Source organism: Scleropages formosus, chromosome 15 (genome assembly GCF_900964775.1).
Source record: "Scleropages formosus chromosome 15, fSclFor1.1, whole genome shotgun sequence".
Taxonomy (NCBI): domain Eukaryota; kingdom Metazoa; phylum Chordata; class Actinopteri; order Osteoglossiformes; family Osteoglossidae; genus Scleropages; species Scleropages formosus.
The window spans coordinates 12,314,913-12,333,647 of NC_041820.1; the positions used below are offsets into that span (position 1 = coordinate 12,314,913).

Here is an 18,735-nt window from a genome sequence, read left to right on the forward strand (position 1 = left end):
GGCACATGCAGTCACATAGGGCTGTCAGTAATAGATCTATGCTTCCATTCGTCTTTTATTTCACCTACTGTCATCCCCCACCCCACCAACTTCCCCCTTGTCCCCATCCTGTGTCCATGCATGTCATTACATAACGGGTGTGTAATTTAGATTTCAGCTCCATGAGCTGAGCCAGTAGACGGCAAAGTCAGCCAGATCCAAGTGGCCTGTCTGGAATTTATGAACCATAGTGACCCAAGTTTAACACGAAAGCTTGTCTGCTTAAAGTAAAAGCGTGCATAATTCAGCTCTCCTCTGGAATTCTGTAATAAACCAAAACCTCCCTTTCATGTCCTCTACCTCTTAACATTAGTGTCCAGGTCTGAAGTAGTATTATCATGTGATGTTTTAAAGGGCACTTCATACAAAAGAAAACTCACTTTGTATGACATCACATTATATGAAAATACTGGCATAAAGACAAGAATAAATCATCTTTTGAATTCCGATCTTAAAAATGTAACGAGCAAACCTTGAGCCGATTGCATTTCCCTCTGGTTTGACAGAGGCATAAACCTCAAAAAAATGAAAAAATGCAATGTATTTAATCTCACTTTTACCTGCTAAACTCAGGTTCTTTCAAGGGTGAAGTCACATACAGACATAATCATACTTTCCATTAATTTACTGGGTGCCCATCTGCAAAGATATTTAAGTGAAATAAAAATGACAGCTTTTTCGTTACCCATTATTCAGGCAACATAAGGATAATGGACAGGGGTCAAATTTGATGGAATGACCAAAGAGAGTACTGCTCTATCCCTGCTGTTTCCCATGAATTCTGGGAGAATAGTTTTGTCCAACACCCAGAATTTATTTAACATAATTTTCCATTCATTTACTAAACTGAAACACTTAGCACTTTCGTTGACCTACATAGGTGACCTAAATTGGTAATTATACTGGCTCCCCAAACACACACCTTCACCTTGAACCCTAAATCCATAGTGCTGTGGTAGATTGGTGTTCCTACATCCCTGAAACAACTCTTTACTTAGTTTCCTGAACATGGCACCCCGGTGCTTAGACAGAGTATCCAACTGCGAGAGGCACGGCATCACTAATGAAACTGCCTGTCAGCAGGCACCTTCATTACATTCAATCCTCTGGATGGCTGTGGCAATTACATTCCAGCTTCATATTCCCATAACTATGCAGCTCCTTCAGTCTACTCTGCTCACCAATGTCTGAGAAAAACAGCCAATCTATCACTGCTGGCTAACAAAGCAAAAAGCCCTGCTTTCCAAGCGAGGGTACAGTAAAGATCATAAAAAAAAACACCCAGAAAGGACGATGGTATCAAAAATACTGCCATTAAACTTTGAAGGTGTCTATATGAAAGGCACTTTTGCATCTTCTTCCCAATTCTCCCAATCACCCACCCAGTGCACAGGCATTCTGACAATTACCTGCTTCTCCTCAATGCAAGAAAAGTAGTAACTCCCACTGGTTTGGTGGGTGGAACGGTGGGTGCCTGTTTATGACTATATAATGAGCACTACCCTCAACTAAAAGCATAACAATGCGTTGTAGGATATCAAACAATAAATTCAAAGATGGATATGCCCATGTTGTGAAAAAATGATTTACCAGCCTAGTGTCTGGAATAAGAATGAATGACCCTCCTGTTGCATCGCAGGTAGAAATGACGGTTGGTTCTTGGAAATCTTACATTTTAAATGATCAGTTTGAAGCAAATATGTTGAGGGACATTTTGGAAAATAAAGCTGAATTATTTAGATTTAAAAAAAAAGAAAAAAACAGAAAGGCACTCACATAGTCACATATAGCAAAAATACAGTTAGTCCCCTACTTACAAACTTAATTTGGAACCAAGGGTTGGTTCATTTCTCGATCAGTTAGTTGGTAAGTCAAACATGACGCGGCGCACCATGCTGTACGCAGCCATTCCTGTGATATCCACTGAAGAAATCTGAGGTATTAGAAAAAATGAGTGTGCAATGAGATTCACATATTTGCCTCTATAATTCATTGTCTGCTGTGAAATGCATTTTTGTTTACACTGAGTTGTATGTTGCTTTGGAGAAAAGTGTCTGCTAAATCAATAAATGTAAATGTCAGCAACCTGGATGGATCAGGAAGCAACAGCAGAGTTTTTCAGACACGAATAACAGAGGACTGCCTTGTCTGTCTGTCTGTCTGTCTGTCTCCCCCTCACTGAGCAGATTGCAGACAGCACTTTCTCTCTGTTGAGCCAGGATGCCTTGTGCATGTGCCTACGCATTCTGAGTCCCCTGGCAGGAGTATTTACGGCACATTATAAATAAGAAACCCAAATAAAGAACCCAGCCCAAAGCTACAGCAGTGTAGGTTGCTCACCTGCAACTACTGAATCCCTACTTTAATGCCACACATCACAAAAAATTCACAAATAATCAATACAAGTGTAATAAGAAATAAAAGCATAATTAAAAGAATTTTAAAAAATGGTGTTGGTTATTATTTTTTCATAGGGAGCTGAGCACCAGCACCCAATCACATATTAAGCAAAACCAAAATAAATAAATTAAAAAACCATTGACTGGGTCTGGGGCACTGAGTTGTGCTAAAAACCCAGGGGCTGTCAAAGAGAGTCCCTCAAGAAGTTAACAAAAAACATACATGTCACCTCTTGTGGCCCAGTTATTCCAAAGCTGAAGGACAATCCTGCACACTGATACAACCTGGAAACTTTAAGACAAGGTTATATTTAAGGGACCAGTGTTCCTTTTCTGGGAAATGCTTTTTAATGTCATTTTAAAACACTTGCACTGTTTTGCCACTTGATGATTACACGGGCGGCTTGGTTGTGCTTTATCAGAGGACAAACAAAACCCAAGATGTTCTCTTTCCAATACAGATACATCATTCTTTAAAGACACTTCCCTGTATCAAAATGCTTTGTCATTAGGCAAAGAGTTCTTTAACGCAAGCTATTAACAAACAACTGTATAGTTAGCCAAGTTTATAGTTTTTGATTGGCACAAACCTAAAATATATATAGCATGAGATTTTTATTAGCATAAGCCTTACTAAAAATGAATGAAATTTAATGAGTTTTTAATGAAATAAATACACTACTTCATCCAACAGTACTACTGGATCTGCACATTTCAAGCACAAATCCTACAAATGTTGCATAATAATTGTGACCATTTGGCAACCTAATCTTTTAAAATTATGTGAGATCTGAATTTATTGTATGAAACAAATTACTTTGGCTTTTAATGATAGAAGAGGTGATCAGCCATACAAATTATGGGAATAACCATTAAGTAAATCCACTTGATACAGAACCCCTCAAAACATATTATTTTATGTTTAACAAACACAAATATTTCACTCCAGTGCCTATGTCATAACACAGAAAGAAACCAACGGACAACAAAGCTTACAAACCAACACTATTTACAAAAATAGCACCTAACTCTTCACAGCAATTAAATGGCAAGTTATAAGACCATCGCCAGGCTGCGTTACTTTAATTAGCTAAAGCAAGAATAGATACAAAATGTCACTGAATCTTGTACATGTAGAGAACGGTGTAAATCATCCTTGGCAATTACACATTTAATAAAAGAGAATCCAGACATCAACAGCATATCTAGATTTTAAAATATCAGAAGTGACCTACACACAGATGGAACCTAGACCACAGCAAACCTGGACAGCTCCTCTGGTGTAGCAAGAGAAGGTGCCAGTGGAAAACAAGGCTTGCATTCTCCACCAGTTCTGTCAAAAGATGGTTCAGGACCATGGACAGCAGCTTACTGTGGCATGCATTTACACCAATGACGAGTTTAACAGCTGGTCACTTGTGTCTTATGCTCTCCTCAAAGCACGGGCCTTGAAATAAGACTGTGTAGAGGACAATTATATTTGTTTTCTTAGATGTATTTTTCTCCAAAGCGACTTGCATTGTTATCTTCGCCCACTAACCTAATTAGTTATTTACCCCCTTACCCACATGAAGCTTTGTAACTTTTACCGGAGTAAGTACCTTGCTCATGCAATACGTCCAAAGGTATCATACTTCGGAAGCCATTTACAATGCTTAAACTGTCTCGAAAAGACGATAATGTTTAGGAAAGTTGAAAGGAAAAGAAGAAGACAGTGACCAGCAAACGGATGGATGGACTCAATCATAGTGACAATGAATACACTCATTAGCAAAAAGAACAAAAGGGGAGAACAAAAATTTTGCTCAAGGGCACAAAATAAACAGCAGGAATTCAAACCCAGGTCCTTTAATTGCAAGATCATGGTACTAATGCAGGGGGTGCAGTGGGTTTGGCCGGGTCCTGCTCTCTGGTGGATCTGGGGTTTGAGTCCTGCTTGGGGTGCCTTGCGATGGACTGGCGTCCCATCCTGAGTGTGTCCCCTCCCCCTCCAGCCTTGCGCCCTGCGTTGCCGGGTTAGGCTCTGGCTCGCCACGACCCCGCTTGGGGCAAGCAGTTGCAGCCATTGTGCGTGTGGATACTAATACAACGCTACCCGCTTACTCCAGCAGTGAAACATTTATGACGAGCCACTTGGATGCAAGTTTCCCATGTGTACCGCTAGATTAGCCCTTTTATTTCTCTACTTCCATGAAGAAAATCAAAGTCAAAGCATATATGGAGTCACAATGTGAAATAAATTCAATTTCTCCAGCACCATATCTGGAGTGTTCTGTCTCTCGAGTGACACGTTTTCAGCTCATTTTTGCTCATAAAAGACTAGGTTGCCACCAGAGTCATGTTTTTCTCTGTGGTCTCTCTCTCAGGTGGTGCAAACCCTGTATGACTACTCCATACATACTTCCATGACACACAATATGTTTTAAAGTCCAATCTGTTTGTGCAATAAGGAACCTCCAATTACTGTTGGCAAATGATACAATGCACTTGGGCTTGGATCACAACCCAGTCTGAGCAGACCACCGCCTGAAATTGAGAACTAGCTGAGCCACAGGAGAGGCCTCTGCAAATTTCACACTGTGAATTCAAATCACTCTACAAGGACACAGCAAGGACAGCCAGTGCATAGACAGCACACGCAACGGACACACCAAAAGAATCCCCTAATCAAAGACAATAGAAATGTAGTTTCAGAACAAGAAACAACTCAAATGCTGAAAGGTAATGTTCCCTGCAAGAATTAAATGGGTTACGAGAGAAAATATAAATTTCACCATGATATACTTTGCCACTCACCCCTCTCACAACCTCACTTTTTAAATGAGGAAACACTTGTAACAGGCTTGCAAAATGATTCACAATAAGTTTCGGTCTGTATGAGTAAAAAACTGTGTAACAGGTCTTTAACAAGTATTTTCCAAAAACTTTTAGTGGGGAATATCCAGACCAAAATAAATCTTCACCAACGTTATGCTAAAATTTAATTAATAACTATGATTATCTGATTCTGTTACAGGTCTAAAAGAGGTAATAAGGACTGTTTCATTTGCTTTTTCTTGTTGTCAGTAAGATCTGTATCTGCTCAGTTCTGACACCATTAACTTCATTCTTAGTTTCTATACAGGCTGTCAGATCTACAGATCCTGTAAGAAGCCTGACCTGTCTACAGAAAAGGACACAACTGCCCAAAGGGTGGCTGTTGTCATTTACCCAGTTGACAGTCACGCACTGATGGCCATTAAAGCTTCATCTGGACCTCATGCAGAGCTAAATGCACATGACAGCCACCTCTGAAGACAACTGACACAATTCAACACAAACACTGTAATCCCATACCCAATCCAATACAAACGAGCCTTGTATAGTGAATATGGCCATCCTCCCAGTTGACTTAGTATCAGTGGTTCTCTAGCTTTAAAAATATTACAGCAGTGAACATAAACACTGTTCTATAGTGTAAACCTGTTATGAATGGATCTTGCAGTGTTTCAAGCGTGTCAGCCCTCAGCAGGCTGTAGCTGTCGCTCTCTGATGAATAGACATCAGGAAAGAGGACAGGAAGTTCCTTATGCGAGTCTAAGGGAAGCAGGAAGTCCGGTTTTGTCAATTCTGGAGTATGAGCACAAAGTAAAGCATAGGATGGGTTTATTTTTGACATTTTAAAAATGTTTAGAAATTCCAGTTCCTTAACAACCTGTATTTAGACCAATAAACATTTCATGAGATCACATGCATCTTTTAATAATACCTTGTTAACTAATAAAATAAAACCCTTTCAATGTAATCTGCAAAGTTTCTCCTCAGGAATAGATACCACACAACTGCTACAAAATTTAAACCAACTAAGTTAGTCCACTAATAATGATAACAGTTTTGGCAACATATTTTACAGACTAATAAAATGATAATCAGTGGGAATGACCATCAAGAATTTATGGCTGGACAGAAGTACAGCAACCATCTGTAACTCTGAAATGTCATCTTAGGTCATTTTACAGTATAAAATCTTAATGACATTAGCTAGAACCACAAAGTGCTTCTTGACAGTTGCTATATGGATTTAAAGATTTGTCCTAAAAGAGAAACTAATCTGGAAAGCAATTTTGAATGTAACAATGGTCTGAGAGACAGAGCAGAAGTCAGCTGAAACATATTCTCCATAACAAATTTGAAAATAGTTTTGGTGTTATATGGTCTATGTTATTTATTAATACTCAGATAAATGAACATGATTATTTTTTAAATAATGTGAGTGCATTTATGCACGTTTACTTGGGTTGAGGTCTATTAATATCATACATTAAGCGAAATCTTCAGTTAATGCACCAGAGACAGATCATCTCACTTCAACATTTCTGACTGATGTTTTTTAGCTCTACTTTCATTTTATTTTGGCAACAGACAAAGTCACGGATAGTTAAAAATGACGTTTAAAAAAAACTGAGAAACCCTTTTTTGGAAATGTGTTATTAATTCCATCATACAAATCTTAAGATTCTTAAGAAAATTCTTTGAGGGTGAGACTAAAATCAAACTGACATCGAAGGTAACCCAGATGCTTGTCCAAAATGGAACACCTCTGATATGCAGGTCACTGCTGCACAAAGTGAGAATACTTGTGTAGGAGGCCTGTACCGTCTCAGCTGTATAGCCACATATGTACCAAAATGTTACCACGTCATGAACAACAGCTGACATGAGCCTGGCACCAGGAGAGAACTTTCAGTGACAAAGCCCTCTAATTCCTAAAAAACCTGGCACATAAGCTACCAAATTGAATTGTTTGTTTTCCTCTGCTAAGCCAGCATTAAGTATGGTGTTGCTATTATTTTTGTTTTGTCATTAGGTGCTTATGTGTGCTTGGTAACAACCCACCGAAAGACTACCTGCACCCAGAAAATCCACACCCCAAGCCACACTCTTGCACCCTTTATAGCAATATTAAAAATATAGCTAGACTGAAACAGAGCAAAAAATTCATCTAGGCTTTCCAAGTTTGACAGCCTGGGAATGAACCATAAAAATTTAACAAAGGAGGCACAGAGGAAGAAAAAAACAATAAAATCAAATGACAAGTAATAAGCATAAACCCACAGTGTATGCACAGAAATATCTATAAATGAATATAACATAGTATTTAATATAACATTTCAGTTCAAATGTAAACTAATAGTGACCCTTGATATTCACAGCCTCTTCCATTGATCCCAGTTTGTTGAAACATTTCACAATGGGATGGATTTTAAATGATTCTAATGAATCACATAACAAGCAAGTATTCATTTTAGGAGCAACAGTGACATGTTCTTCCACAGCGGCTGTCCAGATCAGAAAAACCTATATCACATCCCAAAGGCAGAGATAAAACTTTCTGGGATGGTAAGAAAAAAACTCTTCAGCACAATCAAACACCGGGATTTGCCTTGATGAAACCAAAACAATGAAAAATTGCAGATCTTATTAGTAGCACAAAATATATAAAACAGACAGTGGTACCACTCTAACAGCCACTGCTTAGTTTTAGGGGACATCTACCACATACCAGCCAACTATCAGTGACCACTCTGCAAAGAGGTGATATTTAAAAAAAAAAAAAACAAGGAAGGTCTAAAGATGCATGTCATCTGACCCGTCAAACAGCACATGATGCTGGATGTTAAGCAGGTGCACATCTTCAGTGAGCAATAACAATAGAACACTTGGAAGAAATGCTGTGAGCAATGAAGGCCTCAAAGTGATCATTCATTTCTCTATAATTGTTTGGACAAACCTGTATAAAATTATACTATATTCTCAAACTGTGGTTTACAGATCAAGATATAACTTTGGAAATCCACCCACGCAAATCCAAGAGGCTCAAGTTCTCTGCCTTGTTATTGCTAAAAAAAAATAAATAAATAAATAAAATAAACAAATATAAAAAGAATAAGAAAAAAGGCATCTGTTGTCTGCCTTAGGAATGAAATCCCCCACTGAACCTTTTCATTGGCAATTTACCACTATGCGAACTGTGCTGTTTGTCTGGGATATCCAGGAACTGGATCCAGCATCAGCAATAACACTGGGGTTTGGGGATGCCTAGATGTAGCTGGCAAACACTTATTACTGGTACAAAGAAATTTACCCTGCCCTGAGCTGCCTGGCTAAAACATCTTAAAGAACAGTACAATCGATACAGCAATAATCAATCATCATCTGAAGAAAATGGGAAATAGTGCACAACAATACATTTTCAGCAAAGCACATAATGCTGTACTTTATAAGTACAGGAATACATGTCAATTTATTATATTTGCAATTGTGTTCAAATGGATACTGAACATACTGCACAAGTCAAATAGAGTAATTGGTCAAATTTTCATGAAAAACATTGTCAAATATTAAACACTTGAAAATGAGTAGCGATTGTTTGCATACTGTCACATAACTAAGTTTAGCGCATGAAAAGGAAACCAAAACCACAAGTGCTCAGTTACTCACATGCTTTACTTGAGGTTATCACTGTGGACAGAGCCTAGAAAAGGGTCTCCTCAACCCTACTCTTCCTAATCCAAGTGACTGCAAGCACCGATACGGCAACAGCAAAATTACTGTCCTAATATAATCTTACAGGAAAACAAAAACCTAAAATCTGTATGAGACTTAAAATTGCATGCATAAATTCCTCTTAAATGAAAATGTATGAAATGCATTTGCACCAATCAAAGATGCCAGAAGTCCAATCTGCATGTACCTGTGTTAAAATCCTAATTGCTGCTTTTCCACAGTGGTTCGGAATGTGATGTTTTAAAGCTGTGCAAGTCAGTGAAACTACATCAGACCACAAAAGAAAAAGAAATAAAGACCTGCCCTGATCCCAAGAGGGGTTGCTGGAAGCGTTAAAAGTCAACTCCAAGCAGATTCTGCTAATGGTAAAATGGTACGAGCACAGGATCATGGACAGCACAAACGAAGTTACCTATGTATTTTCCCAATCCCCCAAAAAGAAACAAGGGAAAAATAGCCAGAGTGTGCAAAAATGTATTTGATCAAAACCCTAAAATGCGAAGTCACACATTTTCCCGCATAAAAGCCAGTAATTTATTTTTGCCATCTTTCTCCTGATCCATCTATAACCACCTTGCAGCCGCACCTCTTCAATCTCTCACGCGCATAGAACAGGCGCACGGACGCTGCTGCCCCATCGTTCACACGTGGCCAGGCAACGTTTGTCATCGCAAAGCTTGCACTTGCGTACCGAGTCAGAACATCAGACCATGAAGAGGATCAAGCCAGGAAGTAACACTGCACTTTGTGTCTTCATAAAAGGGAGCGTGCGTGTGTGTGCAAACGGTAAAGAGAATACTCTTCACATCTACAGGGGAATCCCTTTGCCACAACCCATGTGTCCTCCTGAGTCAGCGAGAAGCCTCCTCTGCTGGGGGTCTTATCTGGGGTACCCACGGGCACTGGGTGCTCCATTCAGCACCCCGCGTGACAGACAGAGCTTTCTCTCCTGTAGAAACCTGAACAGGGGGGGGAGGACAAAAAAAAAAGGGAGGAGGGGATCAGGGAGGGGGGAGTGCGGGGTTTCCCTGCCACATCGCTCTGTTACAATGCTCTCTATACGTCGCATAAGCTTTTCTTATTTTCTTTTCCCCAGAAACGGGTTGGCGGACAATGTTGGAGACAAACACGATAAAAAACACTAGATGACAGATTAACTGAATGGTTTATCTATCGCCTCGACAGACAGAAGCCGAGGAACTGGATCACAGTGTCCAAACAGGGAAAGAACACCGGCGTAGCTGAGGAAAACATATACTGTAAATAAAAACTGTCTACTGACCTCAGTCAGACATCACGATTTCATTTCGCAAATTCCAATATCCGACTACCGTTTTTTTCCTCTCATATCTAACAATAAACCACGGAAAGAAAACACACATACTATAGCGGACTAGCATGTAAACATGTTAAATAATATAATTATCATAATGATTAGAAAATTAAAAGGATCTGAATACTAGAACACAGGACAAATCAAACAATCGTACGCTTAAAAAAAATCATAAAATTTAAATATTTATTATTTATGATGAGCGTGATGACCTACACTTCATATAGTTTTTACTGAAATGCTGAATATAGAGCGAAGCGTCTGCACTGACATCGATGATGATGGTGGTGAATGTGACGGCCTTATATTTAATAGAAGTGAGACTGCCGCTGTTAGCACGGACAGCTAACGAAGCCGCTGTCAGGACGGCCGGCGCGCGCCCGCGCTCGCGCTGACGGGACATGAATAATTCATCACACCGAACTGTTTTCTAACCGTTTCAAAAACCTGCACCTTACCGTTTGTGAAATGTGTGTTTAGGTGGCGAAGGAAACGTACGTTTTCCGAGCCCGATAAAACCTGTCGAGGAGGTTAGGACCTCCGGGAAGAGCATGATGAAATGAATCTGAGGAGCTGCTGGACTGAGTGGCGGTGGAGCTCGGAGACAGATGCGAAAGAACCGCGGGAATAAACCGCAACGGCGAACAGCACAACAAGGACAACCGGACTACATCGCACCACACAGCTCACCACGGCGAAAACGATCGATTCCAGACGTTTTTTCAATTACCTGTCAGCACTCCGACGCGGATTTGGTGGTCGTGGTTCGTTAAAATCATCCCCTCCGACGCCATGTTTAGCAGCGCTGTCGCCCAGCACTGAGGAGCCGCGGCAGGAGTCAAGCGTCGAGCGCATCAAACTCAGGGGGAGGGGAGTGGAGGGAGAGAGAGGAGGGAAAACAGGCGAGAGAAGTCGATCGCCGATATCACGTTAACTTAGCGCTTAAGTACTGTATAAAGTAAGGTAAAAGTAAAGTAATGCCATTTAAACGCAACAAATCACCTTGCTTACACAATTTCTTTATACAGTACAAATGAACTTTATATAAATTAGTCTGCGAATTGCACATAATTTACAATTGAGTTATAATGAAAATAATGTTTGCTGTATTTGCAATACTAGGTCCTATCCTGGATATTACATAAAACGTGAAATAAATGCTTTTTGGGTCCATTTGCTCATAACATTTTGAAGAAATGGATTTTAATATAGTGTGGATCTGCACTGTAGGTAACATTTGCTCACAAGCCCTGGTTGAAGTTCACAATCTGACCTGTAAAGCTCAATCCCGAGGCTAAAGTCCTGCTTCTATATTTAGTCTGACCGAGCGAGCATCTCTGTGTGCAAACAAGTCCTTTTCTTTTCACATAGGGATTAAAAGAACAACTTCTGTTTCAGTTCTCTGCATGAATATTCGCGAAGGCACGTATTTCTAAGTTCGGTGTCCGTGGTCGGAAATGTGGGGCAGCACCCCAGATCTGGAGAGGTACCACCAGTCACAACCGGTGTCATTCATTCCCATGTCACTGGAGCAACAGAGGACATAAGTATGTCTTCAAAAATAGAGTAAATATTGCACTGCACTATTTCAGCTGGGGAGGGCACGGCAGGTTTGGCTGGGGCCTGCTCTGTGGTGGGTCTGGGGGTTCGAGTCCCGCTCGGGGTGCCTTGCGATGGACTGGCGTCCCATCCTGGGTGTATCCCCTCTCCCTCGAGGCTTTCGCCCTGTGTTGCCGGGTTAGGTTCCGGCTCACCGCGACCCCACTCGAGACAAGCGGCTGTAGACTCTGTGTGTGTGAACTTCAGATAAATTCTTATTAACATGCATGTTCTAAATTTTTCATACCGTCAGACTATGATCTGAACACAACACATCTTCCTATTTGCTGGCAATAGTCATTTGTGTAAATTCCATGGCAGCAGCATCAAGAAACAAAAATATGTCCATTTTAAATTTTAAAAAAGTCGAAGCAGGACAATCTAGTTCATCGTGCAGGAGGAAGATCTTCCCATAAAGAAGTAAATCAAAGATTTTTGTAAAAGAAGGACTGCAGATTGCTCAGTGAGAACCACATCATAGGAAAGGGGTAGTGGAGCAGGGAGCAGAGATACAGTGAGCCCCAGCTCCGTGTGTGTGTGTGTGTGTGTGATTGTGCACGTGTTCAGCTCATGTATGATTGCAGACATTCAGACTTATTTCAGAATCTGATTAAATTCACAACAAAGAGTTTACTGGGGATGACTTTAAATCACATGAACGTGACTGAAGATTGGGCAATGCATCTGAGGCCTTGTTTATAAAGATTTGCACAAGTTAAAATTCTGCAGTGCTTGTAGCTGTTTGAGGAAAACAAAAATAACTGACTGAATTGAAACATTAGGAGAAGGATAGCAAAAAAGAGTTTTGATGTATTATATATTTGTTCAAATTTTGCTCTGGGGCAAAATCAGGAAATCAGGCCATCACGTGTGAAGATGTTGTCAGTGGAGCAGCAAAGTCTGAACAATTATAGACGAAGGTATGAGACACTAGTGTAATACATTCATCCCAGCAGCCTCTCTTACCTGACCAATGGCATCACAGTGCTTCTCTGTATTCTATAGATTACTGTTACCAACCAAAGGGAGGATTCAAGAGGAATCCATCTAAGCAATATTGGGGCACTAGATCTTGGGATGTCTGCAAAGTGGTTATTAAAAATTGTCCATCAGTGTTTGTTCCCCTCTCTGTGTTCCATTATAGGGTGAAGAAAGAAGAACCATTTATCAACAAATTTTAATTACGGGAGACAGGAGAAAGCAGTCCAATATTGTTCTCACCTCCTAACGCGTTGCCAGGTTGAAATGATTTAGGTAATTAAAGGACCATAATGTAACTTAATGTGCCCTACAGAGGCCACCAGAACAGATTAAATCTTGATGCCTAGTTGCTCATGCCATTAAATTAGAATGAAGTTTTGGTTTTTTCGTAACAAATGGTCCCAAAGAATTTAAATATTGCCTTATCAAATGTTAAGATCCTAAATAAAAAATTTCTGCATGCAAAAAAGAAGAAAAAAAAAATTAATGTTTATTTTTCAGGTTCCAGATAAATTTTGATATTGTGATTACTGCATTCTCAGGATAATAATTACGGGGTAGCTGGTAATATAGCAGTTAGAGCTGCAGTCTTTGGACCCAAAGGCTGCAAGTTTGTACCTTTCCTCCAGCTCTAGTATTCTTAAGCAAAGCACATACTGAGAATTTTTCCAGTAAACTACCTGGCTGTGTAAGTAGGTAAGTAACTGTAAGTAGATTAACATTCTAAGTAATTCTGGGGAAAAGCACACACACACACACACACACACACACATTTTCAGACCCGCTTGTCCCATACGGGGTCACGGGGAACCGGAGCCTACCCGGCAACACAGGGCGTAAGGCCGGAGGGGGAGGGGACACACCCAGGACGGGACGCCAGTCCGTCGCAAGGCACCCCAAGCGGGACTCGAACCCCAGACCCACCAGAGAGCAGGACCCAGTCCAACCCACTGCACCACTGTGCCCCCCCGGGAAAAGCATCAGCTAAATAAATTAATGTAATCAACTTGTTGGTAAACAGATACAAAAGACTGAAATGTGGATCTGCTTCATCTGGTCATGTGTTTAATTCGTTAGGGCTGTAGCGTTTTGGTCATCTAGACCTTGTCTTTGAGATACCAGGTGTGAGGCAAGATACACACTCAACAGAACACAAGTCCATTCACTCTAACATGCACACTAAGAGAAGTGTAGTGGCAACACTTAACCTCAGACACATTTCTTTTAACTGTGGGAATAAACCAAACCACGCAGAGGCAACTCACACAAACATGGAGAGAACATGCAAACGTCACAGACTGAGCTGGATTCAAATCCATGTCTGAACCCACAGTGTAGGAGCTGTGAGGCACCAATTCTGTTCTACTGTGCAACCACCTGATGTACTGAAGCATTTCTGATTTCAATGTTCTTGAGAGGGATGCTTCGACAATGAAGAAAAGGTGCATCCCTTATGGACCACCTGACAGACCCAGTTAGAGATCGTATGAAAAACAGTTTAAGGAGCACAACTGAAATGTAACAGTCAATCCCTCTGAGTTTTGATGCATCTCATAGATTTGAATATGAGTAACTTAATTAGGTTCTAAAGGACTGAAAGTCCTGAGATGAACGTCATGGCTCAGCCTTTGATATGATGTAAGACCTTGGCTTAAGAGTTTGACTTCTGAACAGTTTTTCACATCTGAAAGTTGGGCATAATTAATATGAGTCTTTAACGTATGTGAATCCAAGCACTGCACTTGATGAAAAAACACCTGGAGCTGTCTCAAAGGCAACATTTCTCATTTTCTTGGAGCCTGCATTAGTGGAACACTAATATTTAATATGAATCTTGGGAAAATGTGGAAATCACATGGAAAAGGAGCTTGACATCTGATCCAGTCAAAAGATGAGGGCAGATGACTGAAACAGGGACTTTTCCAAACCTCAGCATATGCAGGACTACTAGAATATTTTGGAGAGATACTCTTTTGAAATAGGACCTTAACCAACCACGATTCTTTTGCCGAGACCAAAATTTTCCTTCAAAAACATTAAAAAAGCTGTTGTTTGCTTTGAGTTCAAGTGTGAACTGTCCACTGCTTCATTCCTGGCTGAATGTAGAAGAACAGGGTTCATTTATGGGGAAGAAACGTATGGGCTTTGCCAATCCGAGCAACTGTAACTTCTGCAGAAGCTTGCCGGTTTTCATAGTTTAATCAATAATTATTTACAGATTTGCAAAGGGAATCCAAAGCTGGTAGTATAGTGGTTAAACCTTTTGCCTCTTGATCTAAAGGTTGTCGGTTCGAATTTCACCAAGCATTAGATAAGTATCCTTGAGCAAAACACTTATCCTAAATTGCTCCAGTAAAAATTATATACCTGTGTAAATGGGTGAATAATTGTAAGTGCCTCAACATTGTAAGTCACTTTGGAGAAAAGCGTCAGCTGAATGAATAAATGTTAAACAATAAAAATGTTAAACTCGAACTCCTACAAAATCTCCTAGCAGACCTAATATGAACTTTTGTGATTGACATTCAACGGACAAATACAGCATCCAGCACGCCTGCGAAAAAGACATCGTAAGTGCAACCTCTTGAGGGTATGTACAAACTTTCTGTCTGTTATTTACAGAAAGAATACTTTCATTTTGCCAAAACTTCTTTTTCAACAGCGCTGAAATTTGTGCCTTAGAAAAAGCTGAATGTATTTTGCACGAGTGAGTGAATTTCACTGCGGAGCCGATGGGCCCTGTGAGCCGACAGCCAGGGAGAAGGCTTATGGCGACTGCGGGAGAGCCCATTAGAGGGGAACAGATTGCATTGGGTGTTTGCGTTACATAACAGCGGCGGTAACAACGGTTGCTTGTGGCCAGCTGTGATCAGGGAAGCTAAAGGAAGCAGTCTGTTTCTGTTCCACCCCACCATCATTCCCACACTTTCTCTGCTATAATTGTAGGTACCTTAACCCTTATCCCCCCACCACCTCTCTTCTAGCTTCGCTTCGTCTTTATCTCTGCCGCACCCCGACACCACAGACGTCAATACGGCAAAGCAGATTTGCTCAGGCCTCAGATCTTTCCAGATACGCATGACGGAGAAGAGAGTTAATAAAGCTGGACACCGAGGACTTCAATCATTAAACTTTCACTGGAGTTTCTAACTATAGCTCCTATTCCTTGAGAGAAGACAACACGCAGGAAGCAGCAAAAATCGCGGAATTAAAGATTCAGGAGACAGCGGAGGAAAATGTCTTACGTCAGAGCTGAGCTGTTTCGGGTTCTCCTCCATTAGCACGGAGTCAAGTTACCCCGGTCTTGTCATCAGAGGAGACAAGAGTCGCTGGAGTAAAGAGTGATGGCACTGGTTTACCTGTGGCAGGAAGAGGGTATGAGAGGGAATAACCTGCACCCTGTGAGGCACAACCGCACAGCAACCTCTCATCTTGTATCAGAATTCCGAAGGTTAATTTTTAAAGGTTAACCTTTAGTGCCATGTGAATGTATGTGTTGTGCCCTGTAATGGGGCGGCTGGTAGCGCATAGTGGTTAGAGCTGCTGCCATTGGATCCAAAAGTTGCCAGTTTGAATCTAACTTCCAGCTGTAGTACCGTCCAAACCACTCACCCCATACGGGGCACGGGGAACCGGAGCCTAACCCGGCACGTTCGGCGTAAGGCCAGAGGGGGAGGGGACGCACCCAGGACGGGATGCCAGTCCGTCGCAAGGCACCCCAAGCGGGACTCGAACCCCAAACCCACCGAAGAGCAGGACAAGGACCAACCCACTGCGCCACTGCGCCACCACACCCCCTTCTAGAGCAAGGTACTTACCCTAAAATTGCTCCAGTAAAAATGAGTAAATAGTTTGAAGTACCTTAACATTACAAGCCTCTTTGGAGAAAACACACACACACATCATCTGAAGCTGCTTGTCCCATACAGGGGTCGTGGGGAGCCAGAGCCTAACCCGGCAACACAGGGTGTAAGGCTGAAGGGGGAGGGACACACCCAGGACAGAACACCAGTCTGTCATAAGGAACCCCCAATGGGACTTGAACCCCAGACCCACCGGAAAGCAGGACCCAGTCAAACCCAACCCAACCCAACCCAACCCAACCCAACCCTACCCAACCCTACCCTACCCTACCCTACCCTACCCTACCCTACCCTACCCTACCCTACCCTACCCTCTCTTTGGAGAAAAGCATCAGTTAAATGAAGTAATACGAATGTAATATAATGGAGACAGATAAAAGAAGTAGTGTAGCAACAGCCGTGAGTAAAAACACATTTGTAGATCCATTAAGGTTCGTTATGTGTTCTTCTATGTGTATATGCATAAAATGGATAAAAGGAAAGTGAGTTAGTTACCGCATGTTTACTTCTGCATAGGACTAGCACAGATGAAACGAGTGTAAATGTGTGAGTTCGCAAGAGAAAAACAGGAAGATCGTGCGCCTAGTGAATAATACCATCTCTAGTGGGAAACTGCCCCCAATTTTACACGGTACATGCTTTTTTCTTTTCTTATTTTTAGCCTCTGCGTGACGGAGGGACCCGTGACCTTTACGTGTTCTATTTAGAAAGCCGAAAGCTGTAGGCAGAGTCAATTATATCAACAACGTAAAATGCTGAAATATTATGAACTCTTGCTCTCATATGGCAGCAACACACGCATCCCACTTATTGCAAGGAAACATCTCATTTGGGCTGAAACTAAACAGCACTCATCCATTTCTGGAAAAGTGCTCTTTTTTTTTTTTTTTTTTTTTTTTTTTTTTTTTAAGTCTGTCTGTTCTGCAAAAACAAATGCAGCTTTAACTGAAACATTTCAGTGAGAAAACAGTGTCTGTACTTTTAATTTCACAGTGATCTAGTAGACACTTTCCCTGAACTCCAGCTCGGAACGTGCCGGCATTAGGGTACATCGTTAAATAAGCACAAAAATCAAGTACCGGACTTAGAACAAGATATCATCCAGCGGTGGGCATACTAACTCATCCCAGTTTGACTTCCATCATCTAACTGGGTCATCCTCAAACAGTCACTGACACACACACACACACACACACACACACACAGTCTGAAACCACTTATCCCAAGCGGGGTCACGGCGAGCCGGAGCCTAACCCTGCAACACAGGGCGCAAGGCTAGAGGGGGAGGGGACGCACCCAGGATGGGACGCCAGTCCATCAGAAGGCAACCCAAGCGGGACTCGAACCCCAGACCTACCGGAGAGCAGGCCCTGGACAAACCCACTGCGCCCAAACAGTCACTGTAGTCAAATAACGTAACTTTAAAATCATTTACCGAAAATGAAGCTGAAAGCTACAAAACTGTTGCCTTTGCTGTTGGCATTTGTGTTTCTGGAGTTTGAGCGCCGATGTCTCTCTGTTCAGCAGTGTCTCAAAGTGTCTTAAACTCTTCCCGTGCGTCAGTGGTTAATGGTGTCTTAGTGTTTCCCTCTGTCGGCATACATGATTCATACATTACAGCAATATTCACTTTGAGGCATCCAAATGTGACGTTTTACATTCAGTATTTTTCAAGTAATGTCTGGAATCTAAAAGGGGAAATAAAAATTAATAATAATAATAATTGCGCTCCAGCAATGTGAATCTACTGCCATTTGATCACAAGTACAGTTAATTACCGGACGATACGCTCGTACCACACACCTCTCCTCGGTTTTTCCACTGGCCCCCTATTAGAGTCAAGATCCAGATCAAGGCCTTCATCCTACCCGACACATCCCTGTGCGATTCAGCTCCTTACTGCACACAGACTGTCACCTCTCTCCGCCATCGTCTGTACCACCTCATCTTCCTGCGCCGCTCCGCCTCTACCTGC

The 18,735-nt window shown here is 41.5% G+C and overlaps 1 protein-coding gene across 5 annotated transcripts in view; it reads right to left on the minus strand.

Moving 5' to 3' along the window:
• Positions 1-11,165, minus strand: part of gphna (gephyrin a) — a 59,524-nt gene extending 48,359 nt beyond the window's left edge. For all 5 annotated transcript variants that reach the window (XM_018732801.2, XM_018732824.2, XM_018732808.2 and 2 more), the window contains exon 1: positions 11,048-11,165. In XM_018732801.2, the coding sequence (XP_018588317.1) occupies positions 11,048-11,111 (64 nt within the window). In that variant the 5' untranslated portion in view covers positions 11,112-11,165. The remainder of the gene's footprint in view (positions 1-11,047) is intronic.
• Between the last annotated feature and the right edge of the window lie 7,570 nt (positions 11,166-18,735).